The 27,547-nt window shown below is 36.9% G+C and overlaps 1 protein-coding gene across 1 annotated transcript in view; it reads right to left on the bottom strand.

Moving 5' to 3' along the window:
- The window catches only part of LOC140167655 (uncharacterized), a 57,726-nt gene extending 30,481 nt beyond the window's left edge, over window positions 1-27,245 (bottom strand). The window contains exons 1-13 of the mRNA XM_072190952.1: window positions 26,936-27,245; window positions 23,730-23,956; window positions 17,315-17,525; window positions 16,273-16,472; window positions 13,680-13,738; window positions 12,875-13,085; window positions 11,540-11,659; window positions 10,817-10,868; window positions 10,028-10,095; window positions 7,818-7,968; window positions 6,897-7,023; window positions 6,360-6,496; window positions 1,930-2,047 (exon numbers count right to left, since the gene is read on the bottom strand). Of these exons, the coding sequence (XP_072047053.1) occupies window positions 1,930-2,047; window positions 6,360-6,496; window positions 6,897-7,023; window positions 7,818-7,968; window positions 10,028-10,095; window positions 10,817-10,868; window positions 11,540-11,659; window positions 12,875-13,085; window positions 13,680-13,738; window positions 16,273-16,472; window positions 17,315-17,525; window positions 23,730-23,956; window positions 26,936-27,074 (1,820 nt within the window). The 5' untranslated portion in view covers window positions 27,075-27,245. The remainder of the gene's footprint in view (window positions 1-1,929; window positions 2,048-6,359; window positions 6,497-6,896; window positions 7,024-7,817; window positions 7,969-10,027; window positions 10,096-10,816; window positions 10,869-11,539; window positions 11,660-12,874; window positions 13,086-13,679; window positions 13,739-16,272; window positions 16,473-17,314; window positions 17,526-23,729; window positions 23,957-26,935) is intronic.
- Between the last annotated feature and the right edge of the window lie 302 nt (window positions 27,246-27,547).

The following is a 27,547-nucleotide window of genomic DNA, read 5'->3' as shown; positions in this document are numbered from 1 at the left end:
ACACAAACACCAACCGAGGACATTGTGTTTTGCTATCTAACCGAGGACGTGTGTATCGTGTTTTCATCACCTAACCGTGAACTAAAATGGCGGATTTTTATGTGTATAATACGTAACGGAATTTTATCCATCAACTGCTGACGGTAGTTTTTACACGTGTGGTCCTCGGTTTAAGGCAAATAGCGCTATAAAGCATTTAGCATGCATTTGAGGTCTTTTGCAGCAGTTTGAGACTGCGGACTATCCTCGGTTGGAAGTAAAGCAGTTTAGGGTGAACAATTGTGTGTGTGTCCTCGTTTGCCGGCAAACACGTACGCACAGCACACATCCCACCACACACATCCGCGCCTCATCCATTTGGATCGCACATATTTTCTTTGACCTGAAAAATATCAAAACAATTCAAAGTTCAAATATCCTTCGTTTGCACTTTGAAAATTACATTTTGCTGTGCATGCATGCATACTATTAAAATGAAAATGATATCTTCCGCGGACCCAGTAAGATATAGGTTCTCGCATCACTCTGAGGCCCTATATCATTTTTAGAGGGTCAAATGGTAACATCCAACTATCTCTAAGGACCGCTATTCCTTTTATAAGGTTCGCTATCACTAATTGCAAAAATGGTCCTATATTCTTATCTTAAGGTTCGATTTACAAATAAGCTTCTTTACTTCTAAGGCACGATATCACTAATTTCAAAAAGGTTAGCTATCTCTATAATTTAAGTAAGGTTCGCTAACTCTAACATATAGTAAGGTTCGCTATTCAAATAAGGTTCTAAAATTAGAGATGTTAATTAATTAGCGATAGCAAACCTTATTTAAAATTAGTGATATTGAACCTGAGAACTAGCGAACCTTATTCCTAATTAGTGATATCCAACCTTAGGAGCCGACGGTTTGTTTTTTATTTCTATTCTTTTGCTGCAAAAATAGTGTGATTTAAAGAGAAAATATCACTTTTTCCCAAATGAATACCTGAATTCAAAACCCACCCAAGTCCATGGGAAGTGATTTTGAGAGAAAAACACGTGTATCATTTTAATTCCTTCAGTTATATTTACCTGGTCAATATGGTAAGTTTTACGTGCAAATGAGTGGGTTAAACTGTATTAAGTATGACGATTAGCATTTCAGGGACTTCGTGGGGTTCATTTTAAATTTTGGACTTGGGTGGTTTTTTTGAATCATATACAAAGACAACAATGTTTGAATGAGATTACCACTAGTAAGATAATACAAAATAAAGCACACAGGTATGTATAATGTTGATAAGCATTCTGCCATGTAATATAAACCACAAACTTTCCTTGATTAAACCCATTTTTTTTTTTCAAAAGTCACTCTCCAGCAATGAATGTGTTACAAGTGGACTTTTATACATACTGGATTTCAATCAATGTGTTACAAGACTCAAATCGTGGACTTGGGTGGTTGTTTCATACATGCTATTTTTAACATTCTCAATAGACACAGAGCCTCAGAGGATGAATTTGAGTTGTTCTTTCATACATATGACAGGCCAATGTATAGCAACAATTTCCCATGCTTAACTCAATTTGGCCAAAGTATGGACTTGGGTGGGTTTTGTATTCATTTATTCAAATACATACATACATACAGGTATAAGCAAGTACGCATATCCTCTAAGCAAGTGACTGCATGTATCGTGGGAATTTTGTACACGTAACCATATTGCTATGCGTAGTATGCGTTAGGGCACTTGACCCATTATGAGAAGGATCATTCACTGAGCAGAGTGCATTTGTCAAGATAATCGCACGAGACCGTATTTTATAGTTATTGCAATCTGCATTTAGCTCGAGAGCCGTTAGGCTTGAGAGCTAAATGCAATTACTCCACGGTCAAGTGCGGTTATCTTGACGAATGCACTTGTTGTCAATGTTTTGTTTTTGTTTTGTCACCTTTCAGCGAGGGTATCCGCATCTTCAGTTTCTGTAGTCTTGGTAACAGGATCATAAAGACGCAGAGGATAGGCGGCCGCAGCAGATTTGCACAAATCAGAGAAGACAACAGGTAGGCCTATAATATAGTTAAAAAGAAAACATGGGAACTTGGTATACTAACCTTAAAGTGGGCCTCAAAGTAGCTTAATTCAGCTCCCCCCAGTTAATGACATGGTTTTATCATATCATATCATATCATTTTATTTTATTTTCCAGTAAAAAACACATACATATAAAATATTGCACAATTTTAATATTACACACAAATATATAAATTACACATGCAATTGCAAAGATATAAAATGTAAACCATGGAAGGTCATAAAGCAAGACATTGAAATTGAACCATGTTGGAGAAAATAGAGAGATGGCATGCCTTAACCAGGAATAAAAACAAAGGACAAAAGAACCCCTGGCAGGGATAGCCAGATAGTGACAAGTCACTTTCAAAGTAGCTAAACCTAAATTGGTTCCCACAGGAACACAGACAAGCAACACAGGGGAACGGGGCAAAGGATGAATATGTCTACATTCTCCAACCTAAGATGAGGCTTGATAATAAGCACAACCTTTAGGTAAAAAGCAATCCCAACTAAAAACTATTTTGAATTCCAGCTAATTGTACTGAAATGTTTTTTAAGATTGTCCAGGAAATTAGAGATACTAAATTAACAAGAATTGGTCTTTGAGAGATGGAGGAAGTTGATCAAAATAAACTGGTAAACGATTGAAGACATGACAGTGTATTTAAAACTATCGGTTCTAGCATAAGAATGGGAGAACTCAAGAGAGTTACTATGACAAGTATTGATGGAAATAATATTCCAAAGGATCAATATCATGCTTGTAGTAAAAACACTTGGCAATAAAGGAAATAGCAAGATAATTGTATCTATTGCACACAGAAATCAGACCTAGTTTTTCCAGGCGTACACCTCACGCTCTCCCCTGGGTGCTGGAATACAGGCACGTGCCAGACGTCCTCGTATTTTTTTCCAAGGATTTTAAGTGTCCACTTTGATGTGGAAGCCAGGCTGGGATCCCATATTCAAGAATTGGACGGCAGAGGGTGGTATATAATTTGACCAAAATATCTGGATCATTACAGCGGACCAGCCGTCTAATAAATCCCAAAACCCGCGAGGTTCTTGAAGTGACTGATTTCAGATTTGAAGAAATCATAATGCCGAGATATTTATAACTATGAACTACACCCAAGGGTTTGTTAAGTAAGGTGTACTGTGGAGTGGATCTATTAACACCAACTATTCTGGACAATCTCATACCTTTGCACTTGTCTGGATTTAAAGACATTTTCTTAAAATTGCACCAGTTAACTATACTGTCAAGATTATTTTGAACAGTGTTGATGTCATCTTCCGCCTGGATGGGTCTGTACAGGAGTGTGTCATCAGCATATTGGGGGGGGTGAACTAACAAAATCTGGCCAAAACAAAGAGATTAAACAACAGAGGCACCAGGACTGAACCCTGAGGGACCCCGGATTCAACAGAAAACAGCAACAAACAAACAAACAATAGAATACCATGTCATAAAATGAGAGAAGACTTAAAGCTACTTAAAAAGATGGGAACCAACACACGAGGAAGATAAGAGGAGCAATCAGGACATCCAAGTTATTAGCTACGAAAATAAGAAAACCAGTGAGAAGAGGACAGGTGGTAGATCCTATTTGAGAGAGGAAGATTCTATGAGCAACAGAATCAAGAATAGAATTACCATTCTGTGGTCTTTGTGTATATTTAACTCACACTTCTTATACACAGCAATTCAGCTGTTGATTTCCCACCGGCTGTTCTGTCTTTGGTCAGTGTATGTTTATGGTGCAAAAAGATTATACTCCACGCTCTGGATATAAAAGTTAAAAGCCTATTTGAAACAAAAAAACATATTTCAAAAATTCCTGTGACTACGAAAAACCCGCCATCTTTCATTACATACTGCAGTTACTGTCCGTTTTCCTATACACAATACACAGTGCTCTTTCCCATTGACGCGTGACCTCTACAAATAGCCCTACGTTATAAGTATGGGGATATGACTAGTTAACGTCGCTGTGTGAAAAATAACCGGCCAATATTAAAAGTACTCTTCTAAAGTTCTAGAAAATATAGTTTTTAACATGTCCTAAATTTTTAGCTAATTTAGATGTTTGGAAATATTCGTACTTTGGTGTTTTAGTTAATGTTATAGGTAATAGTACATTGCCTAGTTAACGTCGCTGTGTGAAAAATAACCGGCCAATATTAAAAGTACTCTTCTAAAATTCTAGACAATATAGTTTTGTAACATGTCCTAAATTTTTAGCTAATTTAGGTGTTTGGAGAGGGTCGTACTTTTGTGTTTTAGGAAGGATATGTAAACGACAGATAATACCAAAAATATGAAGAAATTATTTCCAAACCGTGTTAAGTCAACAATCATTATGTTGCTCATTTTCAAGAATGCTGGTTTACAAAAAGCACGCCATTGTCTCATTTCGTGAACAAAAGTACACATACCATTGTTTCCTTTCGTTTCCTTTATAATCGGTTACCCAACTGAAGCTATAATACGCAAACTGTATTGCGATATCGCACATGAAAACAGTCACATGTGCACAGCCAGAGAAGATCCGATTTAATCAGTTGAGCTGTTTCAATGAGTGTTATCTTGGTTTAATAGCTTTTAATGGGGTTAAGTCCTGCAAAGGTCGAGATGAATTCTACTGTAGACATGACTGCATCATGAAACATTCTTAATCTTGGCTAAATTAAACGTTGGGTTTTCAATGGGAAGTAGCCGAATTGTTGCATGATTCAGAGTAGCTCTTGATCAGAGCCCTCGCAGTAAAATAAACCCAAGCAAGTGAGTAGTATTAGTAACGAAAATGTATATAGGCCAATCACTGCCTGGTTAGACCATTTTGTAAAAAAATATTACCACTCCCAGCAGTGCATGTACAGAGTTTGCCGAAGGCAAGCTTCACTATAGGCAAGCTACATAAGTCACCAACAAGTAAGTAGGACCACTATGCAGTAAAGATCACTGTCTACCCACAGATATTGGTCTACCCCACCCACCAACCGCGAAAGTCCACTCACCGAGGCGCCAGCCGATACCGTCTTCAGACTAGTGTAAGAGGGGACATATGGCATGGTTTTTCATTTTTCTTTCTATTGGATGGAAAATAGGTCGGACCTACGGCCGTCTTCAGACTAGTGTCAGAAGGGATATGGCATGGTTTTTCATTTTTCTTTCTATTGGATGGAAAATAGGTCGGCTTTGGAGCAAAGCTAGGTTCAGAGGGTCTCGTCCGTTTATTCCGTACACAACCAATAAGTCCGTCGCTCTTTGTTCCACGGACGTAACTTGAATATTCATGCTTTCAGGTTTCCGCATTTTATCGATGTGCAGGGGAATTGCAAACAATTGAAATCGATCAGCCATAAGGAGTGAACAATGGGAAGCACAATGGGTTTTCGCATGTTTGCTGAATACAAGGTCGTGCATATTATGGCCAATAACTTCATATGTTGAATTACGTGGGGCAGATGTAGATGATGACAAAGACTTTGCAGCCATTTCCGCTCAAAGTAACACCTGGCTGTTCATACACCCTACCACTACCGTGGCCCCTGGGCATGATCGGAGAGCAGTGGCGTACCGTGGCCGCCCCAAGCCCGGGGGTGAAGCAGGGGCTTTTTTAACGTGCCTCACCGTCACGTTCGTGCAATGAGATAAAAGTGTTGATGAAGTAGAGTGCGTTTCAAAAATTTAAAAAAATGGACATTTTTACCAGAATGTGACCGTAAGAAAGGCTCTACCATTGTCTACTATTAAAGCATATCTACATGGATAGTTAATTGTCACTGCACGAATATTTTATCTCGTCACGTACGTGACAGTGAGGCACGTTAAAATAGCCCCTGGGGTGAAGAAAATTCAATTTTGCCGCCCCTTCCAAAACAGCCCGAAAAGGTTGACCCAATTTTTTTCTCGGTCGTTTGAAAAGTGAAGAGCAAAAAAAAAAAAAAAAAAAAAGGGTTTCAGGCGCTAGCGCCCTAAAAGCAACACATTTTGATGTATAGTACCATTTTTTGCAAAATTTTCTATGCTTGATCAATTTTTCCGCCCTTTTTTATTTACTAATTCTTTTTGCCGCCCCCTTCGTTTTTGCTGCCCCTGTTTTTGCCGTCCCTTCTTCTTCCGCCGCCCCTTCATTTTGGCCGCCCCTGCTTTTCCCCCGGGGGGCTGGCGCCCCCAAATCCCCCCCCCCCCCAATACGCGCATGGAGAGTAGTTTCAAGGAATTTCATCATATTTTACATCATAGAATAGAATTAAGATAAACTACGTATAACAAGTTTCCTATTCAAAACCACGTACCTAATGCATTGAGTGTTACTAGCGGTACGGAAGTGCACCCGCCTTTTAGTTGCAGTGGCGTCTTTATCTTCAGTCTGTCGAATTTGCCCTGAAATCGTCGTAGATCCCCCAAGCTCTTCCTTGGAATGTTCCTCAACCTGGTCATATATTTCAACAAAACACATAAATGATCATCACCATCACTGTCAGCATCATCTTCAACATCATCGCCATTATAATCTTCTTCATCATCATCACCATCATGACTGTCATCTTCAACATCGCCATTATCATCATCAACAGCATAACCATTAATATCATAATCGGCACTTTTGCCCATTTGAACATGTTGAAAGGGAACTCGCTGCTTGATCATTTGCTGTAGCTGATGACTCGAGAGGGTTACTGATTTGTTTTTGATCTTCTCTCGACAGGACGCTTGCCATGTTGCCAAAGCATGATTTCTGACCACCTTTAAAATCTTCATGGAAGAGTATAACAATAGTATTGCTCTTGACATTTATCCAAGGATGTGATGATATCTGCACAACAACTTACCGTGATGTGACATTACTTGGTATATCCCATACAAGACATGACTTGGCCTCAAGTGGGTAACACAATAGCAGTTTCTGTATCTCTAAATCAGCGGAGCATCGGAGGACTTCGTTGTTATCAGATATTCCTGATAATGATTTCAATGGTAATACATTTAAGGTTGGTATATGCAGCTTTGTGTGCGCAACGTGAGGCAGTTTGAAAAAGTAAAAGTTAAGACTACACAAATATGCCAACAAATCATGCAGGTGTGAAAAAAAATAACCAATTTCATGTCATAATATTGTATAATATTACTTTAAGTTGGAACATGTATAAACATCTGAAGCATGCCGAAATCCCGGGCCAAACTCACTTTAAAAGATTATACACTGTGGCTTTAATAGAATAATTGCACTGATTGAAAATAACCAGGCAGCTGGTTAATAATTTGTTTTCAAACGACAATACTAAGTATTTAATACTAAATGAAATCACCGCTCTGTTCTCATAAACACATTTATTTCAAAATAAATCAGTACGTATAAACGTACAAAATATTGAACAAAATAAGTTGTATTGTCTTTTCCAAATATTAATATCGGAAAATCTATGGTTTGTTTTCTATTTTTTTTTTGAATTTTTTTTTTTTAATTTCATATATTTGGTAAAAATTCGCAGGTTTTTACTGATTTTAATTCGTAATGCACAGATCATCATTGTTTTCTTAAGTATTTTGCGTTTTTTAATATCGTCTGTAGCAATTTTGTTTTAAAGGACCGATCAACGCCAAGAGCTTTTAGGCGCAATACATTGTTTTTTGCAGGTAGTGAAGTCTTATGGTGAAAATCTACCTTTATTTTGAAAAAAAAAATCATTTAAAATCCACTTGTTTTTCGTCTGACTCAAAAGTTATTATTTAAAAAAAACCTATCAACTCACCAACTGAGTCATTCATCTCAAAGTCATGGACGCACATAACCTCTTCAGGTTGCAGCCCTGGCACGATAACAGGTAAGAACAAACGTGTGTAGCAGTGGGAGCAGTTAAAGCTAATTTCTTTGAATTCTTTGCTAGAATTACTTTCCTTCGGCTGCAATATATGGAAATATTAACAAAACGTAATGAACACAACAGAAAATACAGAGTGTCCCTGTATCGTCAGAAACTCAATTGTTTGGGTATTTTAACGCCACAACTAAATATAGGTAAATATTTGGTGTGGTTAAGGAATTAATCAGCATCACATACTTTTTGAATTTTGACAATTGACCATACCGTTCTTGAAATATAAGAATTTTACGAAACTCCTTCATTTCAAGCCTTTCCGCGGATTCAAATATCAATCGATGATCTATATAGGCTATTATATATTCAGAGTGTTAAGGCCATCTTGATTTAATAATTCGTCTCATATTGGTTCGCGTCATGTGCCTGTCAATAGACCCCTTTTTTGAGGCAAATCTGCCACCCAATGATCCCCTTTTTCATCAGCTTACACCCAATGACCCATTTTTTTTTCTTCAAATATGCCACCAAATGACCCTCTGTTTTCATCAGCTTTACACCAAATCTGCACATTTTTGCGCGCTTTGCTCGCATTTTGAACAACTTTTACATTTTTGTAGCCATTAACTGCAAAATTGCAGTTTTTGGCAAATTTTTGCCCAGAAAGTTACTTTTTCACGGTCAATGACGCCAAATTTTTAGTGTTTGCTGGGATATTTGTTTTTCTTTAAAAATATTTCTACATTCTCAACATCAAACAAGAAGCAAAAAATAAAGTTATATATAAAAATACACGAAAAAAAAGTACAATGGCGGCCAGAAGTGGGGTTAAAGGGAGTCTCCGGCAATCATAACATTATGTAAGAACAATAATTATCAAGCACGAATCACGTGGTTTTATTTAAAACAAAATCAGAGTGACCATAAAAACGAATAAAAACATCCGTCTCTCAACACGCGATATTCAAAATTCCCGGGCGCCATAATTGCACAAGTTGACATTCTCAGGCAGGACAGACTTCTCATTAGACGTGGTGTTAACATCATGTTGAGAAGAGCTGAAATCTGCATACAGAAGAATTGTGGGCATGTGGAAGACTAAGACTAAAACTGTCAATAACTGTAAACAGTAAAGAAAGTGGTGAGACTTTTTTGTGATTTGTATGTTGTTTTGATTTTAATTGACTTCGCGCAACTGCTTTTTGTACTCGGTTCACAAAAGTAGCCACCAAATCCTTATCATTGATCACAGGCCAGTGATTTTTCAGCCATAGGAGGACAAGATGTTGATTAAGTTATCAACTAGAGAATGTTGACCACAGACCTCATACTTTTTAATCTAGCGGCATTTTTCAAACTGTATACTTAATTTTGATACACCCTGTATATCAAAATAAAACACTAATTGCACATGTACATGTAATTTGATATTCGATAATATAAAGCGTTTTCTTTTGTAACAGATCAGATGTCCGAAACTATTTCGCCATGTACCATTTCTAAATGATATGCTAAAGTGTTCAACACATTGAGGCCAGTAGCGTAGAAAAAATAAAGAAAAAGGTGCCCCTGTGACAAAAAAATTGCACGCTACTCACGCACATTGTCACAATAAAACCCTTTTCATCCAAATCATGGGCGAAAATAGTGTAAAATACAAATATTTTCACAAAACCGGTATATGTATGGGTAGTAAGTATGCCTTTAGAGACATCTACTTCCAGTTACGTCAAAGCAGTAAAAATAACGTTGGCTAAACAATTTTTTTGAAATTTTTTTTTGGGGAAATTTCTTTTTTGAAATTTTTTTTTTTTTTTTTTTTTTTTTGAAATTTATTTTGTGGAATTATTTTTGGAATTTTTTTTTTTTTTCTCGATTCAAAATGGCGGCATTTCCGGTTGACCTTTCAAAATGGCGTTATTTCCGGTTGACCTTTGACCACTTCCGGTTGACATTTGACCTCGTAACCTGGAACCGGAAGTAGATGTCTCTAAAGGCATACTTACTACTTGTATGTATGACATGTGCCCCAAAAATTTGTTTTGCCTCTCCTGACCAAGAAAGCTGGCTACGCCCTGATTGAGGCGATAGCTCTGGGCTCTATTTCGACATTTTTATCACCATAGATATATTAATTATCTTACCTTTTCTTTGAGCAGGTATGCCCAGCAAAGAGCCGAATGTTCAAACACTTTGTTATCTTGCACTTCATCTGTTTGAAAATTAACAAACCTTTCTTAGAAAAATGCAGGAACATTGAAACTGTCATATTCAGGCTAGTAACCAGTAACCAAATAGGCTCACTTTTAATGGTACAATGGTACAAATTACAAATGGACCATTTTTTGCATGTTAACTACAGCATGTTCAAAATAATAAGTAGCATGTAAGTAAGTTGGTAGATTTTGTTTGGGGGGGTCCACATTTTGGAAATTATGAACCCCCTGTAACACGATTCTATTGACATTTAATCAATTTAAGGCTATCCCTTGGTTGTGAGTGCTGTATACATCTTGTAAATGGCTCCTATTTTCCTGGTGAATTTCTACTATTGTCTCTCTTTCGGTTTGGGGAAATGAAGCATCTATATGGATATGTTCCTCCAGGGGGAAAAAGCACAAACCTCTTTAAATACACGACCACTAAATTGCTCATTCCTCTCATTTCTGGTTTTCCAGGCAACTTTCAATCAGATAACCAAGAAAGATCCTTTACTTTGACCATTTTATTAGCAGCGCCTTTTACCGGACACCGTCAGCTCTCAAAGACCCAACATCTCCAATTCGTGCATGGGGAAATTGTCTTTTTGACGATGTGCCTCAACCCTACAGCTTTGAATTGTTTGGTTAATTAAATAGATATTTTCAAAATAAATTTACGTGAGATTGAAACAATAGAAAAGGTACCTTAACAACAGTAATGGTAAAACTTACTGGATGGGAGAATCCTTCTGAACAAGAAGTAGAGTCCTTCAACAATTGCAACCTGTATGAAATATCAGCACTGTATAAGCAAAACACTAGGTATGCATGTGTAAGGGGAAGCTTTGTCCCTCAAACCCAAACATGCATATTAGTATGTAAAAGGCCATCGTAGCGGATATCCCAATGCGATGGGCATTTTTAGCAGTTTTGTTTTTTTCTCTTTTTTTTTTTTTTAAAAAAAACAAAGCAAAAAACAACAAGAAAAAGGTGGGCTAAAAACACACACACACACATAAAAACACACATACATACAAATAAGCATAGCACATAGCTTTATTGCAAAATGTTTTAAAGACAAACCTTTTCTGTTTTTGCTTAAAGATTAAGAGCATTATAAGGTACTATTGCTAAATCATTTACCAACTGAACAGAAAATAACGTTTTATCTACACAAAGAGGCCATATCGGATGACACAAGATGCAAGTTGTTACGAAATGGATTAAAAACATGTCATCTTCTCCTTCTTTCTGGTTCCACAAGCCAAAGTTTTCCCCGCAACAGTCAACAGAAGTTACACCCGGCAGTTTACAAACCGACAGTCACACCTTAATAATAGTACACATACAGAGCTCTCTATGACACATGCTGGTGTAGAGCTCCATCGGTACAATTCACTCAATTCAATTAACATTGTTTTAATTAATGTTTGATAATTACTGGGGATCACTTACCTGCTCGCAAAATATTATGGTGCGTTTATCTGCAAGTTTCTTGAGGGCTACTAACAGCGGAGGCCAGTTAGTGAGTTCACGAATCAATCGAAGACAGCTTGTATCAAGCCTCTCAAACATCTGATTGTTTAATAAAATGAATGTAAAAATCGTGGCATTAAAATTCAAAGGTTTAATGGTTTAAGAAATGTTACCCACAATCTTGTGAGAAAATCGTTGGGACAGATGATGTTTTATAGATCAAATTCCTGTGAATTGAACATAAGGCTGAAAATGCATGATACGTTTCATAGCTCACGTTATGTACTTGCTTACTCCCCCTCCCCTCCCCTGGAAACAATGTTGGAGCAGACATTGGGCGCAACCACTTTTTACTTTTTTTTAGCATTCAACATTGAATAAGGGGAGCGGGTATGCGTAAAATAAACAAACTGTCCCAAGCTTTTCGCGCGGGATTGCAGATTCGGCCCATCGACCAAAATTAGGTAAACACCTTTATAAACAATACCGCGTGACGTGACAATATAAACGAGTAAACGCACGTGATTTTGTTGCAACATATAGCGCGCCGTTCAACTGCGTTCAGTGCAATACTCGCGCGCAGTTAGACACTGGCTCGAGCGAACATTCTCATTTATTGTTGTCGCATGGCTTCCCGTTTGTTGGTATTTTTTTCGTGTTGTAAAATACCCTTTTCATCTCGACAGGTTTTTGTCTTAACCAACCAAAATAGAGGCCGTCAACGTGACGTCATATGCCGCCATCTTGTGGGTACACGCTGCGATGGTCGTTCGATTTCCATGCGTGAACAGCAAAATCACCGTGTCGATGCGTGATAACAGCTTCATGGCAAGCTACGCCCTGCGCGTAGTGTCTGACACATAAACGCGCATATCATTTGTACCCACAAGATGGCGAAAGGCTGATGGCCTCTATTCATGACAAAATGAATGTTTATGTGCCTATATCATTTTCTTTTCAAGGTATTTTGTGAACATAAAAGTTTTCCTGCAGGCATTTATAAAATATATAGCTATTAGGAGTTGTGGAGAGAAATTTGGAAGCTTTTAAAACTACATATCAAGCAAATGTGAATTTTCGCTGTGTGCATTCATTGTGTACACTTTATTAATAGCGCGCAAAGTTGAATGGCCCTCCGCCTGGTACGATCAATATACAAATATGAAAAAGTACATTAATTAAATGGCTAAAAATGTGGCTCCCGCGGCCATCGTACAACACAAGTATACAGGTTTGAAATACTAATCAATCATTAAACTCGTGATGCCATAAGGACTTTTCCTTCGGACGACCTAAAATCCAGATACTACTCACAACATATAGGAAACAAGCAAATGTTGACATTCCCATAGGCGTCTGCTGAACATGCGGCTTCACGTCACAGTTGAAAGTTTCGCGCCATCCTTTATCAGTTGTGCTCTGATCGATTGATTGGATATCAATCAATATGGTATCTCCTTGTTTGATTCCGTTGTTTTGGAGAGTGTTGTTGCAGTTCATTGCAAAGGACGAAGCACCAGGAAGTCTGTTTTCATAATAATATTTCTAGTTACCACAATATTTGGAATGATGCATCATGAAATTTAAGTTTTGTTGAAATCAATTAATAAATATAAAAAAAACGAATTAAACAAACAAGGAAAACATTTACATATATTGCCAATGTCTTATAATCATATTGAAGTCAGTGCGATACTGTTTTTATTTCAGTCCCGAGCCGAGTAATGCTAACTACTTGATCTAAATATCGTAACCATTGTTCAATGAGAGCTAATGAGATAGGACCCTGGCAAACCAGATATTCCATTCCAACTCATCCCCTCCCCCCTACAACCAAGGAAAACCTTGTAGCACGTTCTTGCATCTGTGGTGTTCTATACGTGAAAAATAGGGTCTTGCTAGTCGGGCACTTGCTAACCATTAACAAGAAGCGTTCCACTTTCGAAAGGATTGCTAAAACATCAAGCATGAACCTTTAACTTCATTTACATAATTAAAAAACAGATTAAATACATTATACCCTTATATAATAAATATTTTTCTGAAACACTTATAATGGTCATGAAGCTAAGTAGTCCGAGTAGCGTTATATTGCAATATAATTAGGATAAGACGTTACCTGAGATGCTGGACACAGTCCGGAATTGACGCCTGACAAGTTATCTTCTTCTTTACGTCCTATAGGTAGTATAATGTCATATGAAAAGGCAATATAGTTATTATTGAAATAGCTTCTAGATGATATCAGTATTTACCTAGTCGTAACAAGGCTTGGCCGGGAGGCTAGGTCTTGAAATCCAACTGCAGTTTCTTTCTTCTTCTTTCTTTGGCAACAGGTCCACTGCGCCTTCACGTAAAGGCCGATTTTGACCAAACTAGGTCACAAGCATAACTGTCCAAGATGTAACATGTTATTTGAACAGTTCCGGGTCAAATATCACGCAAGGGTCACAGGGTTCAAAAACGTGATTTCAGCTTAAAGCATTAAAATGCTACTCCTTCCACAAATCTCATAGCTCAAGAGTTGGGACTTGCACACATGCATTAACCAAAATGCTACTTCTCACACAAATTAAGTAGTACAGAGTTGGTACTTACGCACATGCATTGACCTTAGCTGGTGAATAATCTCCGATTTGGGGTCATAGGTCAATAAGGGATCACTTCCGGTCATTTACGATATAGCTTTAAAATGCTGCTTCTGTTACAAATTAAGTAGTACAGAGAGGGGATTTGCACACATTTATTGACCTTAGCTGATGCACAGCATTTAAAATCCGATTTGGGTCAAAGGTCAATTAGGGGTCATTTCTGGTCTGTTGCAGGGACAGGTAAAATAGTAGTGTTCATTGCATTCTTATGAAAGGAAATGATAAAGGCATATCCAACAATGTTATATGTGTGTACATGATATCATGGGATTAGTGTGATGAGTTGATCCTCTTACAAGAAAGTTGTCTTGAAGATCCAACTTTCTTTCTTTATGAGGGGAGATGTTATGGAGGTGCATAATGATCAAATCTGTTTGAAAGACAACGGTGCAGTGCTTATGTGATCATAGAGAAATGCCACAAAAATAATCCATATATGGGGTTACAAGTCAACTCTCATTACATACTGACCGACCCGCGTACAAGGCCAATGTTTTCTGCCAGTCTTTTGCGGAGAAATGCTAAGTATACCAAATACCAGCCACCAACCTCCAGATATCACCCAATTTTCCACTACCTTGTTAGAGACAATTATCATCAAGTCTAAAAAACCAGATAAAGCATCCAGTCCTGGCCAGATCATGCAACCAGCAACTGAGCAGAGACCTTTACGCCATCTCTTCCGCAGGTACTCCTTCTGGGGTGCCATTTCCAAACCAATTTATAAAGAGGCAATGGAAGCAGGAATCCATGAACTACAAAATTACCTGCTCCAGAACAACTTGATCTCAGGCAGACAGTGTGGCTCCAGATCAGATCATAGCACCGTCAATCTTTTCACCATCCTAGCTCAGATGTTGAACACCTTCCTTTACAATTAAGGGATAATAGGTTTGTATCATAACTCTAGAAATCAAGCACTAGGAGACAAAAATCTGTGTTTTTCAACCAGTCACATATTTTTCACAGAAAAATGTCTCCCAGTGAAGGGAGGTTTAGACAAAGTCTGCCACGATTCTGTGCTAACATGAAATCCAACATTTATTTATCTGGTACAGAGCTTAATCCATTTTTAACGTGCTAATCAATGGAAGCACGGCGCTAGCTCCCTTGTTCGCTTGTTTGTGAACAAATTAATAGCGCATGCAATGGAGGAAACTGCAACTTTTAAATTGGCACCTTCCTTGGGATTTTGGATCGTCGTATTTTTATTTCTTGAACAGTTTCAACGAACGAGGTCTTAAATTCGAGCTAAAAGATGCAGCTATTGGCTGCTGGTTCCACTTATGACATATCGGTCATTGTTTAGGATATACAAGGGTAAACGTAACTGGTACCTTAATTTTTGGCTTACTGTAGTCCATTTGGCTTCCTGCTGCACGGTGAGCTGCAGTTCATGCAGTATTAAATCATGTATATTGACTCAAATAATTGGCATGTTTACACACTTGATAAAAAGGCGGCACATCTGTACATGAGCAAAGTAAACTCCTACACTGACGTCACTCTCTCGAGGAAATCAAATGAACTATCATTCATTCATTCATTTTATTCAGTACTCACATAAAAAATATTACAGCACATTTGATATACATTATAAATACATACAAGATGTGGTCAATTGCATGAAATACCAGATATAGCAACGAAATAATGGATTATGGAGTAAACACCAGACGAGTACCAAGGATAGCCCAAAAAGCCTCAATAAAATTGAGGCTTATTTCCATTGGGGTCCTTAAAGAAAAAGAAATGGGGAAACAAGCAGATCAGGCGACAGAACCAAATAAATAAATAAATATTTCCCAAACCCAAAATATTACACATAAAAAATAAATAAATAACACCCAAAGTATTGCACAAAATAAATAAATCCCATATATTGCACATAAAAGTACGACCAAAAGGAAAAAGATCAAACCCCATCAATACCTAATGAAAGAACTCTGCTCAGTTCTTATGGCTTGAGCAATCAGATGCATTTTGACGGTATTTTTAAATTGGGTCAAATTGGTGATCTATAATCATTTTTTTTGTTTGGGGGGCACCCTATACACTTACCTCTGGTGTGTCTTTCTCCAGATTAACCTGAACTTTATAAGACTTCCCATGACTTGTCTCACAATAGATGTATTCTACGCCCTGGTCTGGTCGCATGGTATCATCCCACATCCTGTAACCTTGACTATGACCGATGTTTGGATCTCGCAGAATCACGCAGATCATCGAGTTGGTTTTGATGCAACGTTGATTCAAGCTCCCTTGACATATATCAAAAACAGTTAATTTATAACATTTAAGATATAATTATGTTTGTGGGGAAAATAATGCAAGGTCGATAACAAAGAGTATAATTTTAATATTTCCCTAGAGGAGTCCATATCAGAGGGCTGGAGCTGCTTTTGATATACTCTTCCTAGAAGACACTCACTTCAGTATGTAAAGATCAGCCCTCTGATATAAACAAGGTACAATTCTACTCATCATTCGTTGTTTGTCACATTTTCATATCTTCTTACTGATTTGAAGTGGGATGTCGACCGAAGGGCAGACGGGGGAATGTTCAATCTTCTGGCTCAAAATATAAAACTGACCAAAATTTGTGATGCATACTTTAATCCCTGTTTGTTTGTTTTTTCTTTGTTTTTGTTTGTTTTTGTGGGTTTTTTTGTTGTTGTTGTTTTTTTGCCTAATAATTTTGACTTTCATCATTTAAACCGAACGCCAAAATTGATTGATTTATGTAGTTCTGATCATACACAACTGGGTCCATTTGGTTCCCCTTCAACACGTACAGCACCTGTACGTGCTCACGTGACCTACGCACCTGCCTATTCGCTGTCGTAGTGCATTTTAGAATATGGCCGTTACTAGGTCAACTGGATCACGCTTTCTTTGTTTCGAACCACTGATCGAAATGATCACAAAACAAAGCCTATGGCGTATCAAATTTAGGAACATGTGTATTCAGCGAATAGCCACTGATGATTTGCTTGTATTATTCTAGTATTATGATTATTATTAAATACGTTCTTACTAACATGATTCAGAAGATTATTGTGGTACTTTTTAAAATAAAAACAATCCAATTTTTTTTACTCACACGTTGCCATGTAAGGATCATTGCTGAGTGGTACTCCAGTATTTGTAAATAACTCGCATGTTATCAGAGACCTCTGTAGTTTTTCTTTGGTTAGAATCGTCTCCTTCAGTGCCTCAATGGTGGTTATATCTGGATCTAGATTAGGAATTGACTTCACTTGAATGCAATCGATATGTTGGAGAACTATGTAGTTTAAAGTGTAGTCCGAAGCCTAGAAATAAAAAACAAGACTCCGAGGATAAAAACTGAACGCCTTTGGAATGAAAATGATCTTGACAAAATTCATAGTGCAGTTATACTACACAGCAAACATGATTCGACATTTGCAGTACTTAATCCTGGTTAACAGGAAACTACTCCAGCAAAATCAATCGATAAAGTATAGTCTATCATCCACATTGAATGGTGGAATGCACGTATGCCCAAATATGGCACTTGCCAATCAATAATCACCTACTTGAAATCCCTTGACTCGCTGCACTGACCAAAGTTATGGACAGATATGGGAGCTGTTTTTGCTGTCATCTGTCATTTACATTTCAGGGAGGTACGAACATTTGCAGATGCCCCACATACTCAGTTTTTAGTATACATAATGTATACATTATTCTTGATTGACACCAAGTACAAAAAAAATCACTCAAGTGGTTTAGCTTCAATGCCCTTCGGAATAGAGCGGTGTACAAGTGAGTGAAAGTTGCATTCGATTTACACAGGGATTTTGCAAGCCATGCCGTGCCCTATTTACTAAAACACCAAAGTGCGAATATTTCCAAATATCTAAAAATTTAGGACATGTTACAAAACAGTATTTCCTAGAATTTCAGAGAGTACAAACAATATTGGTCGGTTATTTTTCACACAATGACGTTAACTAGGAAATGCCTTATCTAACATACACTGTTTGTAGAGGTCACACCTCAATGGTGAGAGCATTGTGTATTGTGTATAGGAAACTGAACAGTAACTGCATTATGTTCAAGAAATTATGCCCAGGATAGAGGAAAAAGTAGATTTCTGACATGATTTTGTCGGCAAATAGCTCTTGTTGTTGTTGGCAGATCATGTGTTCATCTGCAAATTGGAATGTGTCGCAGCAATGTCAAATGTGCGTTCCTGGTTACAGGAGACATTTGATTGAAATAGCAATGGGATACTCAAAAATTATATCTCAACCTCACTCCACTCGGGCGAAAAGGAATTGGGGTAATTTTGGTTAGCAAAAAATGCAATACCCTCTTTCCAACTGGTCTATCGACAACCCTGGTGGAGACTCAAATCATATTTTATCAGTCAACTTGCTAAAGTTGTTTTTAGAAATATATACAAATCTTGCAGTGACTACAAATGTCCGAAAAATTTAACCAGATATGAAAATTTTAGAATTAGTTTAACAAAATTTTAACAATTTCAGATTTTGACCCTGGAAGTTTGACAAGCAAGTAAATTTTATCTCCCCTTTCGGAAGATATCCCGCGCGATGTAGCACTTTGATCATGACATAGGCCTTCTGTAGCGTTACGTTTTTCCAAGATTGTATGCCGGAATCACTTTCATATTTTGTTCTTCGTCTTCTTCTATAGCCATATGGCCATGTGTCCTGAACTCCCCACCCTTAGCGTTACATCACAAATATTATGAATTTTTACACCAATCGAGTTTGAAATTAGAATATCTCCACAATTATCAATCCTAAACGAGCAAAAATATACATTTTTTGGAAAGCTGAAGGCAATTCAAATACATGTTTCATATCCCCGGGAATGATTCATATCCCGAGAATGATTCATATCCCCGGGATTTATGTATACATAATTTTTCATGGGTACTTGATTTAAGAGAAGAAACTTGAATAATGACCTGTAAATTATATTGAATTATTATTCATTAAAGGTACACTCAGGAATTCTAAATTGAGTTACGATGATAAAAATATTTTTGCATATTTTGCAATCATTAAAGTTTCAAAATTCATAACCATACATTTTGGCCAAGGATTATAGACTTTAGCAAACATGTAAACATATGAATTAATTTAGATAGTTTCCAAAATTAATTTAGACAAAATAGGTAGCAAATTAAATTATTGTAAATGATTTTAATAGAGCACTTTGAAAATAAAAATGTACAGCCCATGCAGTTTTTCATTGTTTATTTCTAGCCCGGTGTGTTAAAAAGGTGACCTACCCCTGCTTTAGATGGATGAGGATGACACTCTCAACATATAAACTTGACAGATAAATAAATACTTAAACATCATTCGCAGTCATATAATAAACCAACAACAGAGATATTTGCCTCTTATTTCCTGCGTGTTAATTACTATGTGTAGAATGAAAATGTTAATCTATTTAACAGCGGTATTTAAAGTCATGTATATTAAAGTTTAAATATAGAAAACTGAGTCGTATATTGCCATTAACCAAATTATGGCTAATTAAACCATATGGAATTTTCGCCATTTCACATTTACGTTAATAAAGGATATGTTAAAAGGTACCCTAAATACAAAAACGGCTATTAAAAAGATCTTATTTGTTGAAATTGGTTTGGAATTAAAGAAACGGTGATCTAAAACCTAATGAAAAAATGAAATCAAAAGTTGCACTTTTGTGTAATCAATGAAAGCACGACGCACACCGACATCGCCTGGTTAAAAATATATAAGTTATATTGTACAGCAGAGACACTAAAATGAATACACAGGATCGATACACGTGAATGTGCTATGCACGATTGGATATTCAGGCGATAAATCTTTGGATACCGGGGTAGAAAATGATGAATATCTCCCGTATTTTTTTTGTTCTAAAGAAGCCATATTTATTTCCTTGCACTTGAACATATGTGTTGAAAGGATATGATAGTCGTTAGCTTGCGTATTGAGAAAGAAGCGTGCATCTTGAGCTCAAAAACTGACCAAAATTCTGATTTTATATGTGCCGAACTATAGCGCAGCGTAGGATAGCTGCACTCACTCGTGGATGCAGTCTAAAAGTAGATGACCCCGTGGCGTATACATGCTCACTCACACACAGAGAGGTCAATTACCAGGCTATTGTCAGTAGCCTTAGTCGGATGTCCCTCGGCTCATTATGCGTCTCAAAACTAATAAACAGGTCGGAACAAAATGGCCATGCGTGGCTGTGGATTCAACCTACCATGGCGATTTCTGCCATGAAGATATCGGGGCGATGACACTGTGCGACGCTAGTTTTAACATGCTAATCAATGGAAGCACGGCGCTATAAGTTATCTTGTTCGCGAACGCTTTGTGTACAATAGGGCATGAGATGGAGCAAGCTGTAACTTTTAAATTGGCATCTTCCTTGGGTTCAGGCAAAAAAGTGCCGGAGCACCGTCTTACAATAAAAGTAGGATAAAGACTACACATTGTAAAGTAGTGCAATAATATCACAGAAGAAAAATCACAATATAAATCACATAAAGGTATATGGTCGAATCCAACCAAAAGTGTCCACGGGCCAAAAATAAAAGTCCGAAATAAAAATGTCTCGACAATTTTTTCCTTTTGCCCATTGATTGATGAAATATTGGCCTTATAGGAACCAAAAGTGCCATTACTAATCTTGAAAAATAAATCCAGGACGTGTGATAGTAAATGTGATATCAAAACCCAATGTTACCTACGAATACCACTAGGATGCTTTCACTATCGCAATTTTTATCAACCTAAAACAAATGGAATATTCCCATTAGTGCTTGTTTCGTGTAATTTTGTAGACCACAAGGTGTCAGGAAAATGCTCGCTCAACCAGAAACTATTTGTTTTTATTTTTATAACGCGATCAATATGATCTTAGTCAATTTATGCTAGTTTATTTTTGAAAATGAAGTTTAGGTCAGTTTCTGTATTTTATTTATCAAATGAGTATGAATCAATTTACACATTGTATAAGAACGAGTAGGATATATGTTTTCAAGAATAGTAGGAATTATACGCATACACCTAACGCTTTATACAATGAAAAGGTGAAGAAACCCGGGTATTCGTAGGTAACATGAGCGATTTAACAATATCTATATTGAGTTTAGAGGTTTAAACTTTGCTATTATGGTAATGAATTAATAAAATGGTAGTTTTTAGATCTCTTTCAGATGGTACGTCCAAATGAATAAATGCTATTACCTTAGATCAAAACAATTTTGATGCTTTTAGCAAGATTTTGACCACTTCATTTTGATATACAAGTAGTTAATCAGCAATTTTACATAATAAATAATTGTTGAATGAATCCGTATATGGATAATAATAGTGTCCTGGGGTACCGCTTAAAGTTTTGACAATTAATTTCCATTGGTAGGGACACTTCATTACACATGTCATGTATTATGCTGTATTCGTAAGTAACATTTCAGTATTTGTAGGTAAGAATTAGACTTTTGGTGGATATCGCAATAAAAACTTCATTTTATAAAGCACTTTGTGTCTTATTTTCTTTATGTGGGTTTATTGATACTTTAGACCCTATCATGTATTAAAAATGTCGGTTCACAGCGGTTGAAAGAGGATTGAAGTAAGAAACAAAGGCACTAAAGTGACTTTAATTTGCTTAATTGCACACAAATCGCTTAAAACCGTTATTGCAGACTTGTGAAGTCCATCTTGGAGTCAGTTACGTCTTGTGGCCTTTCGTTTGAGGGCAACTACAATTAGCTTTATACCAGGGTCCATCACTGTGTTGTCTAGATCATGAGACAATGAGGACAGTCGTTTTTTCCCATGGTATTCGTAGGTAACCTTAGCGAAAACGTCAAAAGTTACCTTCGAATAAATCAATTTGGACATAAATTACTCAAAAACCAGAAGGTCGGTAAACATTTAAAACGAAGCACACATAACAGTTGACAAATCCAAGTATTTATCCCCTTCTAATCTTCTTTGAATCTAATTTTTCTTTCAAATGAGCAGACCGTCGTCTATTTCAGTACATATTTTTCACCAATTAAGCCGTATTCAGTTTTGCATGGTGGGCATGTATGTGAATTCGCAACTTTCATTGACATATGATTTGATATCAAACATACAGGCCTTCGTTATGTACCAATATGGGCATTGGCATGAATGGCGGTGTTTCACAATACTGTCATGATGTCAAATTGTATTCGTAGGTAACATTCGGTTACCGAAATTTACCTACGAATACTTGCTTTTATTGTTGACATCTCAGAAATATTTAAACGCAGGCTATTGAAACTTGGTAGAAATAAAGAGTGTATTACCCTGCACCTATTGCTTAACTATTGCTTACTATTCTCTCACTTTGTGGAAATGACACAGCTTTTAACATGTATTCGGAGGTAATGCATATTTTTTACCAAACCTACCTTTGTGCCATTTAGAATTTCTGGCAGCTAAACACAATAATTAAGATGTCCGAATGCAATGCATTTCAGTATTGGACATATCAAAGCTTGTATCAATTGCGCATTTATTAGTGATTTCTATTTTTTAAAGATATATCTTGTGCTATGAAAAATTGTATTCGTACTCTCTAAATTCCAGGGACTTATTAGAAGGACAAAACCTTGAAAAGACTTAAAATTCAAATCTAATGGATTTAAATTTTACTCTAATAAAGATTTGAATTTTAAGTCTCTGAAAGGTTTTGTCATTCTAACAAGTCTCTTAGACTTATTTTTAAATCTTAGGAATTTAGAGAGTAGGTAATGTAAAAAATACCACTCAAAAAATTATCACAAAAATTCATAATTATGTACAAATATGTGAAAAATTGAACAGGCAATCTTTGAATACACACCTTTCAGGAAATCAATTTAGATTCAATCCAATGACTTCTTTTCATAACTGATTTAGATGTTTTTAAAAATACTTTAAGAAATATTTTGAAAAACTGGGTAAAAATAGCATGTTTTGGGGCCTCTGTGTCTAAGTTTTTCACAGAAGGGGGTCTTATTATATATGGCGCGAAGCGTATGATCAAGGCGAATAAACACAATACAAAAACGAATGTCAATTGATTAATACTTTTAAGTTATGGCCCTGAACATGCCGTGTACACTTTTCGTTGGATTCGACCATATATCAGAACTATCACTTACTTTAATTTTTATTTTATTGGGGTGACCCAAAAGGTGATTAATCTGCCAAACTATTTTTACATAAAGGTCAAAATTATGTAAGCAAAAGATAAAAAATGATAACATGCAACCACGGGTTGAGTTTTGAAATAACAGGTATGCTACAAATCGCACTTCTGGAATTGTTAAGGCAGGCTGTCAGATGTGCTATTAAATTGTACTTGGTAAGAGGTTAAGGAATTGACGTGTGCTATAAATCGCACTCGGACAGCCGAGTTGAGGTGTGTGATCGAACTCACGCGCCTTAAAACTCAATCCCTGAATGCAATAATGTACAAAGATAGTGACGTACCTGTAAACAGAATCTGGGACGTTCTCGAGGAAGAGATGACCCTGATGGTTGCAACAGTCTTCCAGGAAGATATGACGCCGATGGTTGCAACAGTCTTTGAGGAAGAAATGACCCTGATGGTTCCATCAAAGAACTAACACTGGCCATTGACTCAGTTGAATCCCATCGCCGAAGCCCAAGTGACGTCACCATCTTCCTAAATCGATTCTTCTGAATCTGCGACATTCCTTTACATTTGAGTTAGAAAAATCAAAATGTGTGAATGACATATTGACTATATGATAGAATTGATTCAAACATATTTAGGGCTGGGGTAAGGGCAAACTTAAAATACAGGTAACTGGAGAGGGGAAGCGACGAGGAATCCCAAATCACAGCGCCAGGTAATGACCGGGCCACCGAGTGCGAATGTGCATTTAATTTGGAAGGTTCATGTTTGTTCTAAATTTTGGGGCGTTTTTTCCCAAATTTGATATTTTGGTGATATTTCAAGAGAGCGACATGCCAAAGACAAATCTTTGGGCACATACTATGTTATGTTAATAAAACTCTTTTCTGCATACCTACGTTACAATTTGTTTTGGTGATAGTAATATTATGAATTTTGTGACTGCATTTTAGCGTTTTTAATGCGTTTTAAGCTTACCGTGGAATTAACGCTGATATCTGGTCCTGCTACTTTTATAATTTCTGTCTGATCGTCGGCTTTTGCAAATAACAGAATGTAGATTGGTTCTGAATAAGTATCGTATTCCTCTCGGTGGGTCTTTTCATGATATAATTACTTTCATTGTAACAACCAAACATTTACTTCTGAATTCAGGGTTCAAGGCTGCTTTGGGAAAAGCTGTAGTCTTCGGTGCTCTATTAATATCTCAAAAAAGTGCACGAGTGGCGACCACGTTTTATACTTCCCGCATTAATGATGATGAAAGCACTTTTTCCTTTGGGCTCTCCAGTCTCCCCAACATTGATTGAGGGGAATGGGTAGGGAAGGGTAAAGGAGAAGGTATGTACTTCTCATCAAACATAGTTATACTAATTTCACTGAACTATCAGAGCGGCGATAAAGAGTTCCAACATATTGCCAAGGTGTGTCAACTATTAATTTCGTTGATTGTAGAATTTCGCGGTTCTCGACTTGCGCGTTTCTCGACGCAAAGCGTCCGCAGCTATTATACCTCGACCTTGCCACCAAATATTCATGGCATGACCATAAAACGAGTATATGTAAATTTAGGGATTCAATCATGTTTCACCGTTGTTCATCACCGATTAACAACGATGCGTCCGGGTCGTCTGCGTGGTTTACTTCGCTCAGGCAGCGAAAGCTGGAAAAGGTTTGTAAACTACACCACAGCAAACAAAACACATTTTACAGAAACGTTTAAATGTCGGGTTACAGAAAGGTGGTAACATGCAAAAACTTGTTTGAAAACTAGCTGCAAAATATTGGGACATTATGTTATTTAAATGCTGACAAAATATTTTGCAAAACCGTTTGCCACAGAAATGTGTAGGCTACATACAATATTTTGATAATATTTTTCAAAATGCTGTTGTAGTGTTTTTTATAAAACATTTTTAAAACGTTTTCATGACCTTTAGATAACGCAGCATTTAAATATTATTGTTTTTGACCAAAAGTAAAATACGGAAAACACGTTTTAAATACATTTTTGTGTTTGCTGGGTGTCTCATTTCTTTTCAATTTGGTCCTTAAACTTTTTATGGCTAAAATTGGTAAAATAAAAGTAAAAAATGCTTATTTTGACCTATTGTTGGTCCATATTTTGAAATTTAAAAAAAATATTGTACATTTCTAAAAAGTTTTACATTGTATGTTGGTCATTGAACGGATTTTTTTAATTTTGTGTGAATAATATGCCTTATTGCAATTACTCATTCTGACTCTAGATATAAAAGTAACAGTCTATAATTAATCGCTATAATCAAACAAAATTACATTTATGCTTGTGACCCATTATGTACACTCTAAATTACAAGGATTTAAAAATAAATCCTTAAGGTTGTAATTAGAGACCAATCCATTTTAGAGTTAAATTAATCTTATAGATTTGAACTTTAAATCTTAAAGATTTAATTTTAAATCTGTAAGATTGAAATTTAAATATAATACTTGATTGGTCCCTAATCACAGTCCGTAGGATTCATTTTAAATCAAGAAATTTAGAGTGTAACATGCCAAATTTATCCCTATTGAAATGTACATGTAGCCTACATTTGTAGAGGGTCAATAAAACAAAATTTGTGCGAATAAATTAAACTCAAAATCTTGGAATTTCCCTTAAATTTCCCTCAAAGTGTCTTAACACACATACTCTGTCACCACCATGATTACAAGCACAGCTTTTACTTGACATTTTCCAGATTTTTACTTGGCTCTTTGAAGCATAGTTAGTTGTAATGAATTGATATTACCAATGTTAACGTACATAAACAAAACAATGTGACCCAGAGTCGAACCATAATTAAGTTTTGTCGTGCGTCACCCATTGTTACAGGTTCAACATATGGCAGAAGTATGCCTCGCTGAACAACCTTTATTGAATTCTTAGGGGTGGTGCAATAATTATGTGTACCCCTGGGGGGGGGGGTGAATTCTCAAAATGGTCTGCCAAAAAACGCTTGCCCCCCCCCCCTTTGGCCATGCCAAAAAATCTTTGCCCCCCCTTTCGACGTGCCAAAAACCTTTCCCCCCTTTTGATGTGCCAAAAATTCTTTGCCCCCCTTACACATGCAAGATTTTGGGGAACCCGAATGTAAAACCTTAAATTGTCTTATCATATAATGCGAGCGCAGCGAGCAGGAAATTGTGCATATTTGAATGTGTTCCTAACGTTTTCCTATGCCTTTTAGGGCGTAATGTAGAAACGGTACCCAAAATATCTGTGCCAAAAATTGCTTGCCCCCCCTTTCGACCTGCCAAAAATCGCTTGCCCCCCTTTTGACCTGCCAAAAAATGTTTGCCCCCCCTTCTGGCCTGCCAAAAATCTTTGCCCCCCTATAATTCACCCCCCTCGGGGTACACATAATTATTGCACCACCCCTTATTTGCATAGCAATGTGTGAGAAATCTATCATGTCTGAATTTGTGTGAAATTTTAGTCAACACAACTCTCTAAAATTACAATTGCAGTTATCTGGAAAGTGAAATACTCCCGGGAAATACTTAATGTGCTTACCCATTTCCGTAAGATTTTGCGACTCTACATTTTCAAGATCTACTCTGCAAGTTACACCGATACGAATAAACTTCTCAGTAAACTCTTGAAGGCGGTGTTGTGTCAGGAGCTGCTTCAACTCCTCCTCCTCAGCAGCCATTTTTGCTTTAAAATGAATAAACTGGCTCAATCCAGGCCACTGATACCGACGATCCACACAGTAGGTTATAACTATATCGTGTCGTCGTGGATAGTATAGACCTATTGTATTTAGTATGGCTCATGCAATGGCTACTCATGCAATGGCTACTCATGCAATCTGATCGACCATGAGGGGCTCGCTCGCTTCAATATGAACCAGGGCCTGATATGAACCATGTGAACAGCGCAATGAATGGTTTATAGATAAATAGCGTTTGGCTAAGGTCCTTTTTCTGTCAGATTCTTTCTTCTGTCAATCGTATTATAATGAGCCATCGTAACCATATCATCATGCAGTTATTGTTAACTACATGTATGCACACAACACAGGGGCACTCACAATAGGCAATTGAACCATACTGGTAGCGCCGTGTTGTAGCTATTGAGGACGAACTAGTTAGTATCATATATCAAAAAGTTTAACAGCTATGA

The sequence above is a fragment of the Amphiura filiformis genome, chromosome 13, assembly GCF_039555335.1.
Source record: "Amphiura filiformis chromosome 13, Afil_fr2py, whole genome shotgun sequence".
In the NCBI taxonomy this organism is placed as follows: domain Eukaryota; kingdom Metazoa; phylum Echinodermata; class Ophiuroidea; order Amphilepidida; family Amphiuridae; genus Amphiura; species Amphiura filiformis.
This window is presented reverse-complemented; position numbering and strand designations above follow the sequence as displayed.